The following is an 18,793-nucleotide window of genomic DNA, read 5'->3' on the forward strand; positions in this document are numbered from 1 at the left end:
CAAATGTTAATGAAAAAGCAGGCAAGGCCATGCATGAATGGCACAATATCCAGTTCATGTGTCAAATGGAAAATGTACTGTTACATACCCTGGGCTAACCACCATAGAAATTGATACTGGACAACTAGTCATTACAGTGTATGCAAGAAAAGGGTTTTGCTTACATGGGCAGATGAACCTGATCCACTGCAGCCCAACATTTCTAACAAGTGGCAATGATTGTAAAAGTTACCCAGGGAGGGCTGTAGTGGGAAATATTGTTCCTTTCACAACACACAACCTCTAGTGATACCATCTGTCTGGAAACATTCCAAATCAGACGTGGCTTAGTGGCTAACACTCTTGCCTTCAAGTCAAAAGGTTGTGGGTTCCACTCCAAGGCTTGTGCACAAAAATCAAAGCTGACACTCCAGTGCAGTATTGAGGGAGCACTGCACTGTTGTGGGTGCCATCTTTCAGATGAGATGTTAAACCGAGGCCATGTCTGCGGACATAGAAGATCCCACAATGCTATTTCAAATTTGCTTAACTTTTAACAGGAAGTCTCAAGTGTATGCACAGTATGATATGTGTTTGATATGTGTTTCATTTGAAATATCTTTAAAAACTAGTTTATAATTAGTTTGTTGGTGATGAAATGGTCAAAAACAAGAGATTAGGCTAGTTTTGATTCTATAATCCATGCATGGTTACCACGCATAATAGACATGGATGGATGTTGGGGAAACAGCAAAGGAGTTGGCTCTGGTGCCCAGTCCAAGATTTACCCCTCAGCCAACATCACAACAGATGATCTGGTCATTATCCCATTGCTGCTTGTGGGAGCTTGAAGTGTGCAAATTGGCTGTGCATTTCCTACATTACAACAGTGACTAGACTTCAAAAGTTCGTTGGGGTGTCCTGTGGTCATGAAAGGTGCTATATAAATGCAAGTCTTTCTTTTTCAAATGTATGTAGACCACACACTATTTTTAGATCACTCTCTTGTAAATGGGGAGACATGAAATTATTCAGTGTTTTCAATAAATTATCTCCAAGCAGCAAAAAATAATCAAAGCACAAAACTCAAGTTCTAACCCAACCCCACCCCATGGCCTACAGCTCAAACAGGTAGGCCTCATCCTTGTCAAATCTGTTCACTTGCTAATTACACTCATCCTTTTATCCAGTTTGCTAAAATAAAATATAATACACAAAATAAAAGTAAAGTACTGCAGATGCTGGAAATTTGATATAATATTATACTGTTGGTTTCTTTAAGTTTCATTCTCCCACCCCAAAAGAAAGAAAATAAACATTTAAGTAACTTTTTTGGCTAACTTTAACCATTATTACGCCCTCAACTGTTGCTAACCAACGGTTGCCTAGGCAACGGCCGCTCTTGCTCACTCAGATCGATTCCTTTGCTTCTGCCTGGCTTACAGCGTGATGCAGGACGGGATACTGGCAGATTCTTCCTGCCCGCCTCACCGCTCCATTCCCCCATTTGTTTACTTCGAGTGAGGGGAGCGTTGCACGTTGGGATAGCGGAGGAGCTGGCCGAGTCCTCCGACACTAAGATGGCGGCGGTCGCCTCTAAGCCCAATTTCGCCGTTGTCTGTTCTTTCCTGGAGCGCTATGGCGCCTCGCTGGAACTGCCCGATTTTACCTTCCCCGAGCTGGAAGAAGCGCTGGAAAACAAAAAATCCGGTAAGGAAAAAAAATCCTATGGAAAAATATCGTATCGGATGGTTACTGTGAGGTAAAATGTTGTTAATAAAGCACAGTCGGAATTCTCCAGCATCCCCCATGTCTATTATGCGTGGTAACCATGCATGGATATAGAATCAAAACTAGCCTAATCTATCGTTTTTGACCATTTCATCGCCAACAAAATAATTATAAACTACTTTTTAAAGATATTTCAAATGAAACGAAAATCAACAATCAATCACCAAATATCAAACACCTTTTAATACCGCGCATGCGCATGCATCACTTGAGACTTCCTGTTAAAAGTAACGAGAGAAAAAAAATTCTCAGCTTTAGTTTCTCCACCGTTTCGAAGCCTTATTCTTGCTCACCTTGTTTTTAATTCCTCTTCCCTCCCCCCCCCCCCATTTCTGTTTTCTAGATTTTTTTCTTTTCCAGCATTTATTCCTTGTTTCTTTTATTGTTTACCCTTATTTGAAAAATGCATTTCCACATTGGTGATTTTGTTTTTCTTGTGTAAGCTGGTATAACTTTTTAAAATACACAAGCATCCCAGTTGTGGCCTAACCAATAATTTATACAGTTACTCTTATATTCTATACCTTGGCTAATAAAGGAAAGGATTCCTTTTGCCACCTTATCGACCGGTCCTGCTACCTTCAGGGATCTGTGGACGCTCACTCCAATGTCGCTCACTTCCTCTACACTTCTCAGTATTTTCCCATTAATCGTGTATTCCTTTGCCTTGTTTGACCTCCTCAAATGCATCACCTCACACTTCTCCAGGTTGAATTCCATTTGCCATTTTTCTGCCCATCTGACCAGACCATCAATATCTTCCTGCAGCATTTAGCTATCCTCCTCGCTATTTATCACATGGCCAATCTTTGTGTCGTCTGCAAACTTATTGATCATGCCCCCCTACATTTACGCCCAAATCGTTAATATATACCACAAAAAGCATGGGACCCAGTACTGAGCCCTGCGGAATCTTGCTGGAAACAGCCCTCCAGTTGCAAAAACATCCATCAACAATTATCCTTTGTTTCCTGCCACAGAGCCAATTTTGTATCCACCTTGCTGTATTTGCATGGATCCCATGGGATTTTATTTTTTTAACCAGTCTGCCATGTGGGAGCTTGTCAAAAGCCTTGCGAAATCCATATAGACCACATCAACTGCACTACCCTCATCTATCTTCCTTGTTACTACTTCAAAAAATTCGATCAACTTGGTCAGACAAGATCTTCCCTTAACAAATTCATGCTGACTATCCTTGATTAATGTGTGCCTTTCTAATTGACAGTTTATCTTGTCTCTCAGAATAGATTCCAATAACTTGTCCACTACTGAGGTTAGACTGACTGCCCTGTAATTATTCGGTCTATCCTTCGCTCCCTTTTTTAAACAACGTTAGCTGTCTTCCGGCACCGCACCTGCATCCAGTGAGGACTGGAAATGATGGTCAGACCTTACGCTATTTCCTCTCTCGATTCTTTTAACAGCCTGGGGTATATTTCATCTGGCCCTGGTGATTTATCAACTTTCAAGGATGCTAATCCCATTAATACATCCTCTCTCCCTATGTTGATCACATCCAATACTTCACACCCCTCTTCCTTAACTACAATATCTGCATCGTCCCCCTCTTTTGTGAAGACAGATGCAAAGTATTCATTCAGAACAATTCCAACATCTTCTGCCCCTACACATAGGTTACCTTTTTGGTCTTTTATGGGCCCTCCTTAGTTATCCTTTTACTTTCAATGTATTGATAAAACATCTTTGGGTTCACCTTGATGTTGCTTGCCAATATTCTTTCATGCCCTCTCTTTGCTTTCGTAATTTTCTTTTTGATTTCACCCTGTAAGTATGCAACTGGTAAGCAAAATACTTACTCCTACTTTCTGTTTTGAGAAGTGCTATTCATAATAGACAAGATCTTCTGGTTTAATCATAGCAGCATTGAAATATCCACAGCTTTACTGCAGTTGCCAAAAACAGAAAATGCTGGAAATAGTCAGCAGGTCAGGCAAGATCTGTGGAGAGAGAAACTGAGTTAACGTTGTGGTGGATGACTTTTCGTCAGAGTAATTCAGTCTGTATCTGTAAAGAGAAGATAGATTCTGATTCTGTTTTCTGGTTGCAGATGCTGACTGACTTGCTGGGTATTTGCAGCATTTCTGTTACTATTAACAAGTGATGCACACGTGGTATTAGGTATTTGAAATTTGGCAATTGGTTGGTTTTCCTTTCATTTAAAAATACTGTTCTAACAATTGTTTTTTTTATTCGTTCATGGGATGAAGGCGTTGCTGGCTAAACCTGCATTTATTGCCCATCCCTAATTGCCCTTGAGAAGGTGGTGGTGAGCTGCCTTCTTGAACGGCTGCAGTCCTTGGGGTGTAAGCACACCCACAGTGCTGTTAGGAAGGAAGTTCCAGGATTCTGACCCAGTGACAGTGAAGTAACGGCGATATAGTTCCAAGTCAGGATGGTGTGCGACTTGGAGGTGAAATTGCAGCTGGTGATGTTCCCACGTGTCTGCTACCTTTGTTCTATGTGGGTAGAGTTTGTGGTTTTGGAAGGTGCTGTCGAAGGAGCCTTGGTGAGTTGTTGCAGTGCATCTTGTATTTGGTACACATTGCTGCCATTGTGCATCGGTGGAGAGAGTGAATGTTTGTGGATGGTGTGCCAGTCAAGCAGGCTTTGTCCTGGATGGTGTCAAGCTTTTTGAGTATTGCTGGAGCTGCACCCATCCATGCAAGTGGAGAATATTCCATCACACCTAATTTGTGCCTTGTAGATGGTTGTCAGGCATTGGGGAGACAGGAGGAGAGTTACTTGCCGCTGAGTTCCCAGCCTCTGACCTGCTTTTGTAGCTACAGCATTTATGTGGCTGGTCCAGTTCAGTTTCTGGTCAATGGTGACCCCCAGGATGTTGATAGTGGGGGATTCAGCAGTGGTAATGCCATTGAATGTCAAGGGGAGACGGTTATATTCTCTCTCGTTTGCGTTGGTCATTGTCTGGCACTTGTGTAGCATGAATGTTACTTGCCACTTAGCAGCCCAAGCCTGGATATTGTCCAAGTCTTGTTGCATATGGACATGGGCTGCTTCAGTATCTGAGGAGTCGTGAATGGTGCTGAACATTGTTCAGTAGTCAGCGAACATCCCCACTTCTGACCTTATGATGGAGGGAAGGTCATTGATGAAGCAGCTAATGATGGTTGGACCCAGGACACTACCCTGAGGAACTCTTGCAGTGATGTCCTGGGGCTGAGATGATTGCCCTTAAACAACCACAACCATCTTCCTTTATGCTAGGTACAATCGAACCAGCGGAGAGTTTTCTCCCGATTCCCATCCAGTTTTGCCAGGGCTCTTTGATGTCATACTCGGTCAAATGCTGCCTTGATGTTAAGGGAGGTAGAGGAGCAGATATGTAGACAGATTTTGGAAAGATATAAGGGTAACAGGGTTGTGGTGGTGGGTGATTTTAACTTACCCTATATTGACTGGGACTCACTTAGTGCTAGGGGCTTGGATGGGGCAGAATTTGTGAGGAGCATCCAGGAGGGCTTCTTGAAACAGTATGTAGATAGTCCAACTGGGGATGGGGCCATTCTGGACCTGGTATTGGGGAATGAGCCCGGCCAGGTAGTCGAAGTTTCAGTGGGGGATCATTTCGGGAACAGTGACCATAATTCCATAAGTTTTAAGGTACTTGTGGATAAGGATAAGAGTAGTCCTCGGGTGAAGGTACTAAATTGGGGGAAGGCTAATTATAACAATATTAGGCAGGAACTGAAGAATTTAGATTGGGGGCGGCTGTTTGAGGGTAAATCAACATCTGACATGTGGGAGTCTTTCAAACGTCAGTTGATTAGAATCCAGGACCAGCATGTTCCTGGGAGGAAGAAGGACAAGTTTGGCAAGTTTCGGGAAGCTTGGATAACGCGGGATATTGTGAGCCTAGTCAAAAAGGAAAAGGAAGCATTTGTAAGGGCTGGAAGGCTAGGAACAGACGAAGCACTTGAGGAATATAAAGACCGTAGGAAGGAACTTAAGCAAGGAGTTAGGAGGGCTAAAAGGGGTCATGAAAAGTCATTGGCAAACAGGATTAAGGAAAATCCCAAGGCTTTTTATACGTATATAAAGAGCAAGAGGGTAACCAGGGAAAGGGTTGGCCCACTCAAGGACAGAGATGGGAATCTATGTGTGGAGCCAGAGGAAATAGGCGAGGTGCTAAATGAGTACTTTGCATCAGTATTCACCGAAGAGAAGGACTTGGTGGATGATGAGCCGAGGGAAGGTAGTGCAGATAGTCTCAGTCATCTCATTATCAAAAAGGAGGAGGTGTTGGGTGTCTTGCAAAACATTGGTAGATAAGTCCCCAGGGCCTGATGGGATCTACCCTAGAATACTGAGGGAGGCAAGGGAAGAAATTGCTGGGGCCTTGACAGAAATCTTTGCATCCTCATTGGCCACAGGTGAGGTCCCAGAGCCTTACGTCAGTGGTAGGGAAACTATTAGAGAGGATTCTTCGGGACAGGATTTACTCCCATTTGGAAACAAACAAAGCGAGAGACAGCATGGTTTTGTGAAGGGGAGGTCGTGTCTTACTAATTTGATTGAGTTTTTTGAGGAAGTGACGAAGATGATTGATGAAGGAAGGGCAGTGGATGTTATCTATATGGACATCAGTTAAGCCTTTGACAAGGTCCCTCATTACAGACTGGTACAAAAGGTGAAGTCAGACGGGATCAGAGGTGAGCTGGCAAGATGGATACAGAACTGGCTCAGTCATAGAAGACAGAGGGTATCAGTGGAAGGGTGTTTTTCTGAATGGAGGGATGTGACGAGTGGTGTTCCGCAAGGATCAGTGCTGGGACCTTTGCTGTTTGTAGTATATATAAATGATTTGGAGGAAAATGTAGCTGGTCTGATTAGTAAGTTTGTGGACGACACAAAGGTTGGTGGAGTTGCGGACAGTGATGAGGATTGTCAGGATACAGCAGGATATAGATCGGTTGGAGACTTGGGCGGAGAAATGGCAGCTGGAGTTTAATCCGGACAAATGTGAGGTAATGCATTTTGGAAGCTCTAATGCAGGTGGGAGGTATACAGTAAATGGCAGAACCCTTCGGAGTATTGACAGGCAGAGAGATCTGGGCGTACAGGTCCACAGGTCACAAAGCAGCAACGCAGGTGGATAAGTTAGTCAAAAAGGCATACGGTATGCTTGCCTTCATCGGTCGGGGCATAGAGTATAAAAATTGGCAAGTCATGTTGCAGCTGTACAGAACCTTAGTTAGGCCACACTTAGAATATTGCCTGCAATTCTGGTCGCCACACTACCAGAAGGACGTGGAGGCTTTGGAGAGGGTACAGAAGAGGTTTACCAGGATGTTGCCTGGTCTGGAGGGCATTAGTTATGAGGAGAGGTTGGAAAAACTCGGATTGTTTCCACTGGAACGACGGAGGTGGAGGGGCGACATGATAGAGGTTTACAAAGTTATGAGCGGCATGGACAGAGTGGATAGTCAGAAGCTTTTTCCCAGGGTGGAAGAGTCAGTTACTAGGGGACATAGGTTTAAGGTGCGAGGGGCAAAGTTTAGAGGGGATGTGCGAGGCAAGTTCTTTACACAGAGGGTGGTGAGTGCCTGGAACTTGCTGCCGGGGGAGGTGGTGGAAGCAGGTACCATAGAGACGTTTAAGAGGCATCTTGACAAATACATGAATAGGAAGGGAATAGAGGGATATGCGCCCCGGAAGTGCAGAAGGTTTTAGTTTAGGCAGGCATCAAGATCGACGCAGGCTTGGAGGGCCGAATGGCCTGTTCCTGTGCTGTACTGTTCTTTGTTCTTCTTGTTCTTGTCCCTCTCACCTCACCTCTGGAATTCAGCTCTTTTGTCCATGGCTGCAATGAGGTCAGGAGTTGAGTGGTCTTGATGGTACCCAAACTGAGTGTTAGTGAGCAGATTATTGCTAAGCAAGTGCCGCTTGATAGCAATTGTTGACGGCCCCTTCCATCACTCTGACGTTTGGGAGTAGATTGATCGGGTAGTAATTGACTGGGTTGGATTTGTCCTGCTTTTTGTGTACAGGACATACCAGGGCAACTTTCCACATTGCCCGGTAGATGCCAGTGTTGTAGCTGTACTGGAACAGCTTAGTAGGGGCACGCGGTTAGTTCTGGAGCACAAGTCTTCAGTACTATTGCCGGAATGGTCTCACGGCCCATAGCCTTTGCAGTATCCAGTGCCTTCAGTCGTTTCTTTATATCACGTAGTTTGAATCGGATTGAGTGAAGACTGGCATCTGTGATGCTGGGGACCTCGGGAGGAGGCTGAGATGTATCATCAACTCGGCATTTATGGCTGAAAATGGATACAAATGCCTCAGCCTTACCTTTTGCACTGATGTGCTGGGCTCTTCCATCATTGAGGATGGGGATATTTGTGGAGCCTCCTCCTCCTGTCATTTGTTTAATTGTCCACCAGCATTCGCAACTGGATGGATATTGCAGGACTGCAGAGCTTGCATCTGATCCCGTGGATGTGGGATCACTTAGCCCTGTCTATTGCAAGCTGCTTCCGCTGTTTGGCATGCAAGTAGTCCTATGTTGTGGCTTCACTAGGTTAACACCTCAGTTTTAGGTCTGCCTGGTGCTGCTCCTGACATGCCCTCCTACACGCTTTATGGAAGCAGTGTGTTGGTCCCCCGGCTTGATGGATGCCCAGTTTTGAGTTGTAAGATCTGTTCGAAATCTATCCCATTTAGCACGGTAGTTTTTTTTATTCATTCAGGGGATGTGGGCGTCGTTGGCTATGCCAGCATTTATTGCCCATCTCTAATTTCCTTGGGAAGGTAGTGCCTCACAACACAATGGTGGGTACCCACAATGTGAAGATGGGTCGTTGTCTGGGACAATGTCACTCCTACCAGTACTGTCATGGACAGATGCATTTGTGACCGGCAGATTGGTGAGGATGAGGTCATGTAGGTTTTTCCCTCTTGTTGGTTCCCTCACCACCTGGCGGGGGTGGTAGATGGTAGTCAGCAGGAGGTTTCCTTGCCCATGTCTGACCTGATGCCATGAGACTTCATGGGGTCTGGAGTCAATGTTGAGGACTCCCAGGGCAACTCCTTCCTGACTGTATACCACTGTGCTGCCACCTCTGGTGGGTCTGTCCTACTGGTGGGACAGGACATGCCCAGGGATGGTGATGGTGGTGTCTGGGATATTGTCTGCAAGGTATGATTCCGTGAGTATGACTGTCAGTCTGTTGCTTGGCTAGCCTGTAGGACAGCTGTCCCAATTTTGGTACAAGCCCCCAGATGTTGGTAAGGAGGACTTTGCATGGTTGACAGGGCTGGGTTTGCCATTGTCGTTTCTGGTGCCTAGGTCGACACCGGGTGGTCCGTCTGGTTTTATTCCTTTACTTAGACTTTATAGTGTTTTGATACAACTGAATGGCTTACTAGGCCATTTCAGAGGGCAGTTAAGAATCAACCACATTGCTGTGGGTCTGGAGGACACGTAGGCCAGACCGAGTAAGATGGCAGATTTTCTTCCTTAAAAGGCATTAGTGAACCAGATGGGTTTCTACAACAATTGGCAATGGTTTCATGGTCATCACTGGACTAGCTTTTAAGTCCAGATTTATCAATTGAATTCAAATTCCACCAGCTGGCTTGGTGGGATTCGAGCCCATGTCCCCAGAGCATAAGCCTGGGGCACTGGGTTACTAGTCTTGTGACATTACCACTACACCACCGCCTCCCCTGTCATCGACCTGAAATGTTAACTTTGTTTCTCCCTCTGGAGATGCTGCCTGACCTGCTGAGTATTTCCAGCATTTTCTGATTATATTTCAGAATTCTAGTATCTGCAGTATTTTGCTTTTGTGACAATTGTAACCTGTGACTGTTTCATCCACTTTTAGGGTGATGATGACTCTGCTTCTGTATGTTAGCAGTTCCACTTGAATCTTTTGTGGAATGTGTTAAGTAACTTGTGCTTGGAGTGGGAGATGCTTGTGTTTATTATGATTATTGCACAGTGAATATTTTACATTGAGCTCCATGGTGTGATATTGAGTCAAACAGGTTAGTGAATCTAAGTTTGGCTCCTGGTCTTTATTGTTAGCTGATCTTGGCTTCTGCACTAGGCTAGGAAGGTGGTGGGGGGAGAAATAGCCAGTGTTCCTGCTCTTCTTTTGAAGCCCAACTGTCTGCTGGAAAGCATGCTTGAGGGCTGTGCAATGATGCAATGAAATAGCTTGTCGTGCTCTACACAGATAAATAGCTTGTCAATGGCTTAGCTCACATAGAAAGATGGCAGCGTGGATGAGATACTAGAAATTTCTGAAATTTGTAGCATTTTATTTCATGAACACAAGTCTGAGACATACAGATGTAAGATTGGTAGATGGAAATATATTAAAAGTGGGAAAGCACGTTGATCGTGAGGCACAGATGAACAGAGTGGTTAAGGATTTTAGTTATGTCTCATGAAAAGCTATCTTGTAGTTGCAAAAAACCATCAGATTCTATGGGATGATGGGATTCATAACAGAGGGTTAGAATATGAAAGCAGGGAAGTACTGCTGCAATTTTGCAGAGCACTTATCAAACCTCACTTAAAATGAAAGCAGAAAATGCTGGAAATACCCAGCGTGTCAGTCAGTATCTGTTACCTGAAAAGGCAGGTTATGATGTTTCTGGTGTACTTTTCATCAGAAACATCACAATCTGTCTCTCCTCTTCATGGGTGCAAGCTGATTTTTGGAGCATTTTTGTTGACTAGCAGTTTTCCTTTTTTTTTCGATTCTTGTATTGTGTTCAGTTTTGACAGCCCACTGTAGGAATTGTCTTTGAAGAAAGCTAGAAACAATTTCACCAGGATGACCCCGGGCATAAAGGGACTAAATAATAAAAAACTGGGTAAACAGGTGTCACTCCCTACAGGTAAGATTGAGGGTTGGTTTGTTTGTTTTAAACATTTCAATGAAGGGAATTGATCAGGTAAATAAGGAGCTATTTCCCACTAGTAGGGGGAAATCAGGAACAAGGAGACATAATTATGGAATTCAAGATTAATCAGTTAAAAGCAATTGCAGAAAAATATTTTTCATTTCAAGGATTCTGAGAAAGTGAAATGAAGTGACTCAGGACCTTTGATTTTTAAATCTATCAACAGGTTTAAGAGGGCTTGGGAATCAAGGGGAGTAAGGGATGTGGAGAAAGAACAGAAAATGGGAATTAAAAGCAGTTTCCATCGCTTTCAAAAATGCCAAAGTGATTTTGTGTCTCAACAAGAGTCTGCCTCAAATAACAGCATAGTAAAATATCCTAAGGTGCTTAAAGAAAGAATGAAGAAATGTTTGTTATTTGGAACCAACACATGGCACAATTTTATTGTGTGTTTGTGCAGCCTACTTATAAGAGAACTGCTTCATCTGCAACCTCTCATTCCTGCTGCATTGTTTCTGAAGCTCTAAAATGTTATTGTAGACTGTTTCTTCTATAGTTGCATCAAAGATAGTTGCAACCAGACAGATTTAATTATGCAAAAAAGGTGATCAAGTCAATCTTATACTATAACACAAGGCTTCGTGGGAATGACAAATGCTGGAGTTGTACTGCTTTTAGCTTCATTCTGATCTGAGCATAGGTTGTCTAAAGGGGATTTATGCTAATACATTTTTTAAAACATTGAATTTATTTGTGCTCATCAATGGGGATGGCTTATACTTTTTTAAAAACCTAAAATTTGCAATTATTGCATGTTTTTTAACACAACCTTTCTCATCCTGCTCCAGATAAGTTGAAGTACTGATCAACCATGATCTAATACAATGATGGAACAGGCTTGAGGGGCTGAATGGTCTATAACTATTTGTTTGTGCAAAGGAAATGATGGTGAGCTTTGTTTGCATCTCTCCCCATCTTCTATGCAGTTTTTGCCACTTCTGTGTGTCTTGAGTCATGCTGGTGTAAGGTTCTGAGGGTACCTCTAATTTGCAATTGATTCTCTGGGGTGGAGAAGGGCAGATGTCACAGCTCAATCATCTCCCCATGTGACACCCACATAGATGCACCTTCCGGAGCTGAATAGTAAGAAGTAGGAAGAACTTTCATTTATCCTTTCTTTTAGGTATTGTCATTAATTGTAAAGGCCTTAATGTTGCTGCAATTGAGATCAACTTACACAGGACAGTCTGGGGAACAGTTCTGATCTGCATCGTTCAGTTACACCCAGCTTTACCAACTGAGCATTTGGGAAGCTCTGATGTTGAGCTTTGCCATATATGTCATGGTCCTTTGTAAGAATGAATGTGAAGTTTTGGTCTGCTCATGTCATACTTTATCGCTGTGCAGTTAGATTGCAACTGTGCTGAAAATTAATGATAATGATTTGAAAGAATATCGGGATTGTAGGCGCAATCTGAAACGAGGAATTAAGAGGGCTAAAAGGGGTCATGAAATATCTTTAGCAAACAGGGTTAAGGAAAATCCCAAAGCCTTTTATTCATATATAAGGAGCAAGAGGATAATTAGAGAAAGGATTGGCCCACTCAAGGACAAAGGAGGAAAGTTATGCATGGAGTCAGAGAAAATGGGTGAGATTCTAAACGAGTACTTTGCATCGGTATTCACCGAGGAGAGGGACATGACGGATGTTGAGGTTAGGGACAGATGTTTGATTACTCCAGGTCAAGTCGGCATAAGGAGGGAGGAAGTGTTGGGTATTCTAAAAGGCATTAAGGTGGACAAGTCCCCAGGTCCGGATGGGATCTATCCCAGGTTACTGTGGGAAGCGAGAGAGGAAATAGCTGGGGCCTTAACGGATATCTTTGCAACATCCTTAAACATGGGTGAGGTCCCGGAGGACTGAAGAATTGCTAATGTTGTCCCCTTGTTTAAGAAGGGTAGCAGGGAAAATCCAGGTAATTATAGACCGGTGAGCCTGACGACAGTGGTAGGGAAGCTGCTGGAGAAGATACTGAGGGATAGGATCTATTCCCATCTGGAAGAAAATGGGCTTATCAGTGATAGGCAACATGGTTTTGTGCAGGGAAGGTCATGTCTTACCAACTTAATAGAATTCTTTGAGGAAGTGACAAAGTTGATTGATGAGGGAAGGGCTGTAGATGTCATATACATGGACTTCAGTAAGGCGTTTGATAAGGTTCCCCATGGCAGGCTGATGGAGAAAGTGAAGGCGCATGGGGTCCAAGGTGTACTAGCTAGATGGATAAAGAACTGGCTGGGCAACAGGAGACAGAGAGTAGCAGTGGAAGGGAGTTTCTCAAAATGGAGACGTGTGACCAGTGGTCCACAGGGATCCGTGCTGGGCCCACTGTTGTTTGTGATATACATTAATGATTTGGAGGAAAGTATAGGTGGTCTGATTAGCAAGTTTGCAGACGACACTAAGATTGGTGGAGTAGCAGATACTGAAGGGGACTGTCAGAGAATACAGCAGAATATAGATAGACTGGAGAGTTGGGCAGAGAAATGGCAGATGGAGTTCAATCAGGGCAAATGCGAGGTGGTGCATTTTGGAAGATCCAATTCAAGAGTGAACTATACAGTAAATGGAAAAGTCCTGGGGAAAATTTATGTACAGAGAGATTTGGGTGTTCAGGTCCATTGTTCCCTGAAGGTGGCAACGCAGGTCAATAGAGTGGTCAAGAAGGCATACGGCATGCTTTCCTTCATCGGACGGGGTATTGAGTACAAGAGTTGGCAGGTCATGTTACAGTTGTATAGGACTTTGGTTCGGCCACATTTGGAATACTGCGTGCAGTTCTGGTCGCCACATTACCAAAAGGATGTGGATGCTTTGGAGAGAGTGCAGAGGAGGTTCACCAGGATGTTGCCTGGTATGGAGGGCGCTAGCTATGAAGAGAGGTTGAGTAGATTAGGATTATTTTCATTAGAAAGACGGAGGTTGAGGGGGGACCTGATTGAGGTGTACAAAATCATGAGAGTTTTAGACAGGGTGGATAGCAAGGAGCTTTTTCCCAGAGTGGGGGATTCAATTACAAGGGGACACGAGTTCAAAGTGAGAGGGGAAAAGTTTAGGGGGGATATGCGTGGAAATTTCTTTACGCAGAGGGTGGTGGGTGCATGGAACGCATTACCAGCGGAGGTGGTAGACGCGGGCACGATAGCTTCTTTTAAGATGTATCTAGACAGATACATGAATGGGCAAGAAGTAAAGAGATACAGACCCTTAGAAAATAGGCGACAGGTTTAGATAGAGGATTTGGATCGGCGTAGGCTTGGAGGGCCGAAGGGCCTGTTCCTGTGCTGTAATTTTCTTTGTTCTTTGTTCTAAAACCCTTTAGGGATTGAATATTTTAAATTAGCTGTTTGGTCATAGAATTCAAATATTTTGCTGCTATTTACCTTGAGCGGTACCATATATAAAGTCTGATGTGGTCAATGAACTCAGTGAAATATTTGGGACTCAATCTAAAATTCATTTGTCATTTGTACCCATTTGATTGGGAATTTTTTGCCAATTGTTTGGGAATCCAAGATGCTTTGACGACAGTAGCTTGGATTTACATAGCACCTTTTTAACACAGTAAAATGTCCCAAGACACTTCACAGTGTGTTATCAAGCATAATTTGATACTGGGACAGTAGCCAAAGGTTTGGTCAAAGAGGTAAGTTTTAAGGAGCATCTTGGAGGAAGAGCCAGAATGTGAAAAGGTTTAGGAAGGGAATTCCAGTACTTGGGGCCTCGCCAGCTGAAGGCACTGCCACAATGGGGATGAGAAGGAAATTGAGGATGCACAAAGCCAGAATTGGAGGAATGTAGAGTTCTCTGGGGAGGTGTAGGGCCGGAGAATGTCAGAGATAGGGAACGGCTAAGCCATGGAGGGTTTTAAACACAAGCTTGAGAATTTTAAAATCGAGGCTTTGCTGGACTGGGAGATAACTTAGGTCAGCTGAAGAAGTAGCATAGTGGGTGTGGTGCCACTAAATCGATATGATGCACTTTAAAGTGGAAGTTTGAGCTTTTTCAGTAACTGTATTGATGCTGAAGCCAAGATTGCTGAGGCGATGGGGGTGAAAAGGGAGGTAAAACTACTTTATAAAAGAAATTGTCTACATGATGAGATTTATTTCTTTTTACTGAGGACTCATATGCCGGTACAAATATTCACTGCTCCTTTTCCCAGTAACATGTTCTCATTAAAATGAATGGAATAGCATGTCCCAGTGAATTCCTATCACAATAACCCTGTAATGCCTAAATAAACACCCTAAATAATCCATTGCTGCGTGTTAGGGCAATGGGCACAAAAATCAGAGAAGATGCAGTGCAATGTAGTGAAAGTTGATCAAAAGATGAGTGCTTTGTCATTTTTTTACGAAAGCTGTGTGATTGTATACAGGCTGTACTAATATATACTGATTTAGTTCTTAGCTGAGCTCTACTTAAATATGAAAGAGTTTAACTTACTGCAGGAATTCCTATGCCTCTGTAGCTCGGGTGAGCAGGAGCTCTGGTATTGATTAAAGTATTACAGGTATCTTGTAGGGGGTACTTCACTCATTTTGGTATTTTCTATATCACTGAAATAAATCAAATGCCAAGGAACCTTATTGCAGTGACTTGTGAATTTGATTTGATCTAAAATGAGCTTAGTTGCATGCTTGTGTTGATTTTATTCATTCCTATTTGACATTTACAAAATACAAGATAGCAGACTCCCACCATCCAAAATTAAACCAGTGTTTGGAGATATTTATCTTCTCTTTACTGCTCTTACGATGGCAGCAAATGGTTACCATTTCATTGGCCTATTAAAATTCCATGTTATCTTGAGCCAAGTCAAACGTTGGACCGAAGATCTGATGAATTGCCTGATCGTGTGTAGTACAGAGTGAGTGGGGATCTAGAAACGTTGCAAGTGCTCCATAGTTTTTAGTGAGTGTTTAAATTTCAAACAAAGCTCCCCCACCCCCACCCCCCTTTCTCTCTTGGAGACAGTGATTAATGTTGTCATTCTGCTGGAGCATAACTTTGAGCTATGTCATTCTTGGGTCCTTGTTTATATAAGGATGCTGTTTGAAGATGTGAGAAATTCCTTCAGGTCAAATTTCACCTAAAGAGGAGTCGCCTGTGGCCTTTCAAGACTATCTTTTGCAAACAATGTGTCAACTGACCACAAAAGTGTGCATTTCTGTTGTCTGCTGAATTCAGTAATCTAGCACTGAAGACTTTGAGACCTGCCTTCATTGGAAATATAAATTGTTCTTTTGTTTACATTGTACGGTACTTATAATATTTGTATTATACTTCTATCCGTCTGAAAGTTTTATCTTTTTGGGATCCATAAGGAGGCGCACTGTATTGTCAAAGTGCAGAGTTCAAAGCTGAGAAATGATGCTCACTGTCTTGGCTAGCATACGAAGAATGAGATACTGGAAAAAGTGATGGCAAATGTAGAACAAAATTTCAGCATGAGGCAAAAAGTTTAATCCTCCCTGAGAGTGGGGATGGAGGTTAGAATAGGAGTTGTTAAAGTGTGTAATGCTTTGCCACAGGGAGTAGTTGAAGCGCAGACTGTTGCTGCTTCTATGGTAAGAGTGGACAAGTGTTTAAAGCAGAGGACCATACTTGGAGTACTATGTACAGTTCTGGTTACTGGTTATAAAAAAGATATAGAAGCGCTGGAGATGATGCAAAAAAGACTTACACGATGATATTAGAACTGCAAGGTTCTATCCATCAGGAAAGGATGAAAAGGGAAGGCTGAAGTGTGACCTAATACTCTTATTTAAGATTATGAAAAGTGTTGATCAAGCAGGTACAGAGTATAAGAAAGTCACCAAGAAATCCAATAGGAAATTCAGAAGAAACAACTTTAACCGAAGAGTGGTGAGAATGTGGAACTCGCTACTGCAAGAACTGATTGAGGTGAATAGTATAGATGCATTTAAGGGGTGGCGAGAAGAAGGGAATAAAGGGTTAGATGAGGTAGAATGGGAGGAGGCTCAAGTGGAGCATAAACACCATGTGGCTGGTTTCTGTGCTGCATATTTTGTGTAAGATACAGGGATTGGAGAATGGCTAGACAGATCAGTTTTGGCTTACTGTATTAAAATGCCAAGAAAGACATGATAGGCCAAATGGCCACCTCCTGTGCAGCAATCCTTTTAGGATTATGTGGTTTCTAAGGTATTTATTTCTGTAATTTCCAGAATATTGTATCAGTGAAAATTATCCTTGGGAGTTATTGCTGCTTAGCAGTATATATTGGTGAGTATGTTTCTAGTTAGCACCATTTTCTTGTTTCTGTAATCTACTGTATGAGTGCAAAAAATTGTTATGGGGACCAAATAGGTGAGTTTAAAAAAAAAAAAATGTCCATGCTCTAGAATTGTAGAAATTACAGTGCACAATGAGGCCACTTAAGTGCTCACTCTTCAACTGTAACAATCCATTCTAATTTCTCGCGATGGACGGACTGGCGCCCTTCTGTGTTATGACACTGACTCCTTTTCTTTGCTCGTGTATTCTTTATGTGCTTCCTTTTTCAAGTAGTTAGCTACTTCCCTTTTCACTGATGTCATGGTCTCTGTCTCAGTAGCTACTTGTTGTAATAACCATCTGTGAGAAATTGCAAGTCTCAGCTTGGCTCAGTGGGTAGCTCTTGCCTCTAAGTCAGAAAGGGCCACGGCCCCATTTCAGGACTGAGTGCACAATCGAGGTAGACACTGTAGTTCAGTACTGTAATGAACTTTATCAGAAGGCTGAGACCTTACAATTTCACTCGAAATGAGCTCTGGATTTCAATTGTGCTACTCTTAGCAATTCTCAAATGGAGGTCATTCATTTTCACTTCGGCTGGGAGAAAGTGGAGTGAAATTGCGGGACTGGGAGTTTGATTTAACAGCATGCTATCAGTTGCTGTATAGAAGCTGGGATAACCTTCCTCCTATTTACATTTTCTTGCCAAAAAAATAGCAAGGATGAAAAAGAGGGAACGCCACTGAACCTCACCTTGATTAATGAGCCACATGTGGGCAGGTCATGAATGAAAGCCCAGAGGCACTTGAAGCAGCAAATCTGCCAAGTGCCACAGGTGAAAGGGAAATAAACTGTGCGATGTCACTGAATTATACTGCTTCAGCTGAACGTGGTAACCTTGTTTTGCTGTGTGTGCTGATGGTGCCAGTTAGTATAGATGTTGGTTGTTTTGTTCGCTGTCGAATCTTGCTGCACAATAAGTCGTATGGGAAGATTAGTAATTTTATCACTGTGACTGCAAGTTTATAGAGAAAATCTTGATTTCCAGTAAATTACATATCTGGTCTATATTTTAGGTTGCTAAGTGCAACACAGTATCATGATTCAAAGCTGAATTTCTTATGCTGTCAGAATGTGTGCTTATTAATTTTAATGCTGCTGTCCTGTGTACTGTCTGTCACTCTAGAATTGGCCTTGATAGCCACTCCAGGCGCTGCTCCACAAACCACTGACCACCTCTTGGTGCTTACTCATTGTCTCTCGAGACGAGGAGGCCAAAGAAGAAGAAGAAGTCTGTGTGAAGCTTTTTAATCATAGATTCATAGAATGCTTTTAGCACAGAAGGAGGCCATTCGGCTTGTGGCCGTGCCGGCTGTCCGCCAGAACGACTCGACTCATCCCACTCCCTCGCCTTTGCCCTGTAGCCCTGCAGAATTTTTTCTCTTCAGATAAATATCCAATTCCCTTTTGAAAGCCACAATTGAAACTGCTTACACCATACTCAGGTAGTGCATTCCAGATCTAACCAGTTTTTATCCTGATCGCTGTCTAGTGAATTCACTTCCGTCACTGTGCACATAGGATCAGGATGCTTAGGAAGTGTTTCATAGTTGAATAATTTGGGCACTTGACCTTGTAAGCTTGCATGTGATGAATGGCCACTGGAAAGTTATTGGCACATGTGGAACATTAGCCTGATGACTCATCATTTTTGGGGGCTGTGAGGTTGGAAAAATCAGTCTTAAAAGACTTTTAGGTTCTGAGTGAGAAGAACATAGATTCAAACCTCAATCCAGGATCTGAACGTGTGATTTT

The 18,793-nt window shown here is 43.0% G+C and overlaps 2 protein-coding genes across 9 annotated transcripts in view; one reads left to right on the forward strand and one right to left on the reverse strand.

Annotated features, from left to right (window-relative positions):
* aamdc (adipogenesis associated, Mth938 domain containing) overlaps positions 1-1,708 on the reverse strand; it is a 30,373-nt gene extending 28,665 nt beyond the window's left edge. For 2 of the 5 annotated variants that reach the window (XM_068033074.1, XM_068033073.1), the window contains exon 1: positions 1,390-1,708. Coding sequence is in view for 1 of the 5 variants with exons in the window: in XM_068033071.1 (XP_067889172.1) it covers positions 165-166 (2 nt within the window). In the remaining 4 variants the exon portion in view is untranslated. Of the gene's footprint in view, positions 1-164; positions 187-1,389 lie in introns of those variants that run through there. The other 3 variants (XM_068033072.1, XM_068033075.1, XM_068033071.1) reach the window with 3 other exon arrangements.
* rsf1a (remodeling and spacing factor 1a) overlaps positions 1,506-18,793 on the forward strand; it is a 112,346-nt gene continuing 95,058 nt past the window's right edge. For 3 of the 4 annotated variants that reach the window (XM_068033067.1, XM_068033070.1, XM_068033068.1), the window contains exon 1: positions 1,506-1,689. In XM_068033067.1, coding sequence (XP_067889168.1) covers positions 1,560-1,689 — 130 coding nt within the window. In that variant the 5' untranslated portion in view covers positions 1,506-1,559. Of the gene's footprint in view, positions 1,690-11,524; positions 11,623-18,793 lie in introns of those variants that run through there. The other variant, XM_068033069.1, reaches the window with a different exon arrangement.

The sequence above is a fragment of the Heterodontus francisci genome, chromosome 6, assembly GCF_036365525.1.
Source record: "Heterodontus francisci isolate sHetFra1 chromosome 6, sHetFra1.hap1, whole genome shotgun sequence".
Taxonomy (NCBI): domain Eukaryota; kingdom Metazoa; phylum Chordata; class Chondrichthyes; order Heterodontiformes; family Heterodontidae; genus Heterodontus; species Heterodontus francisci.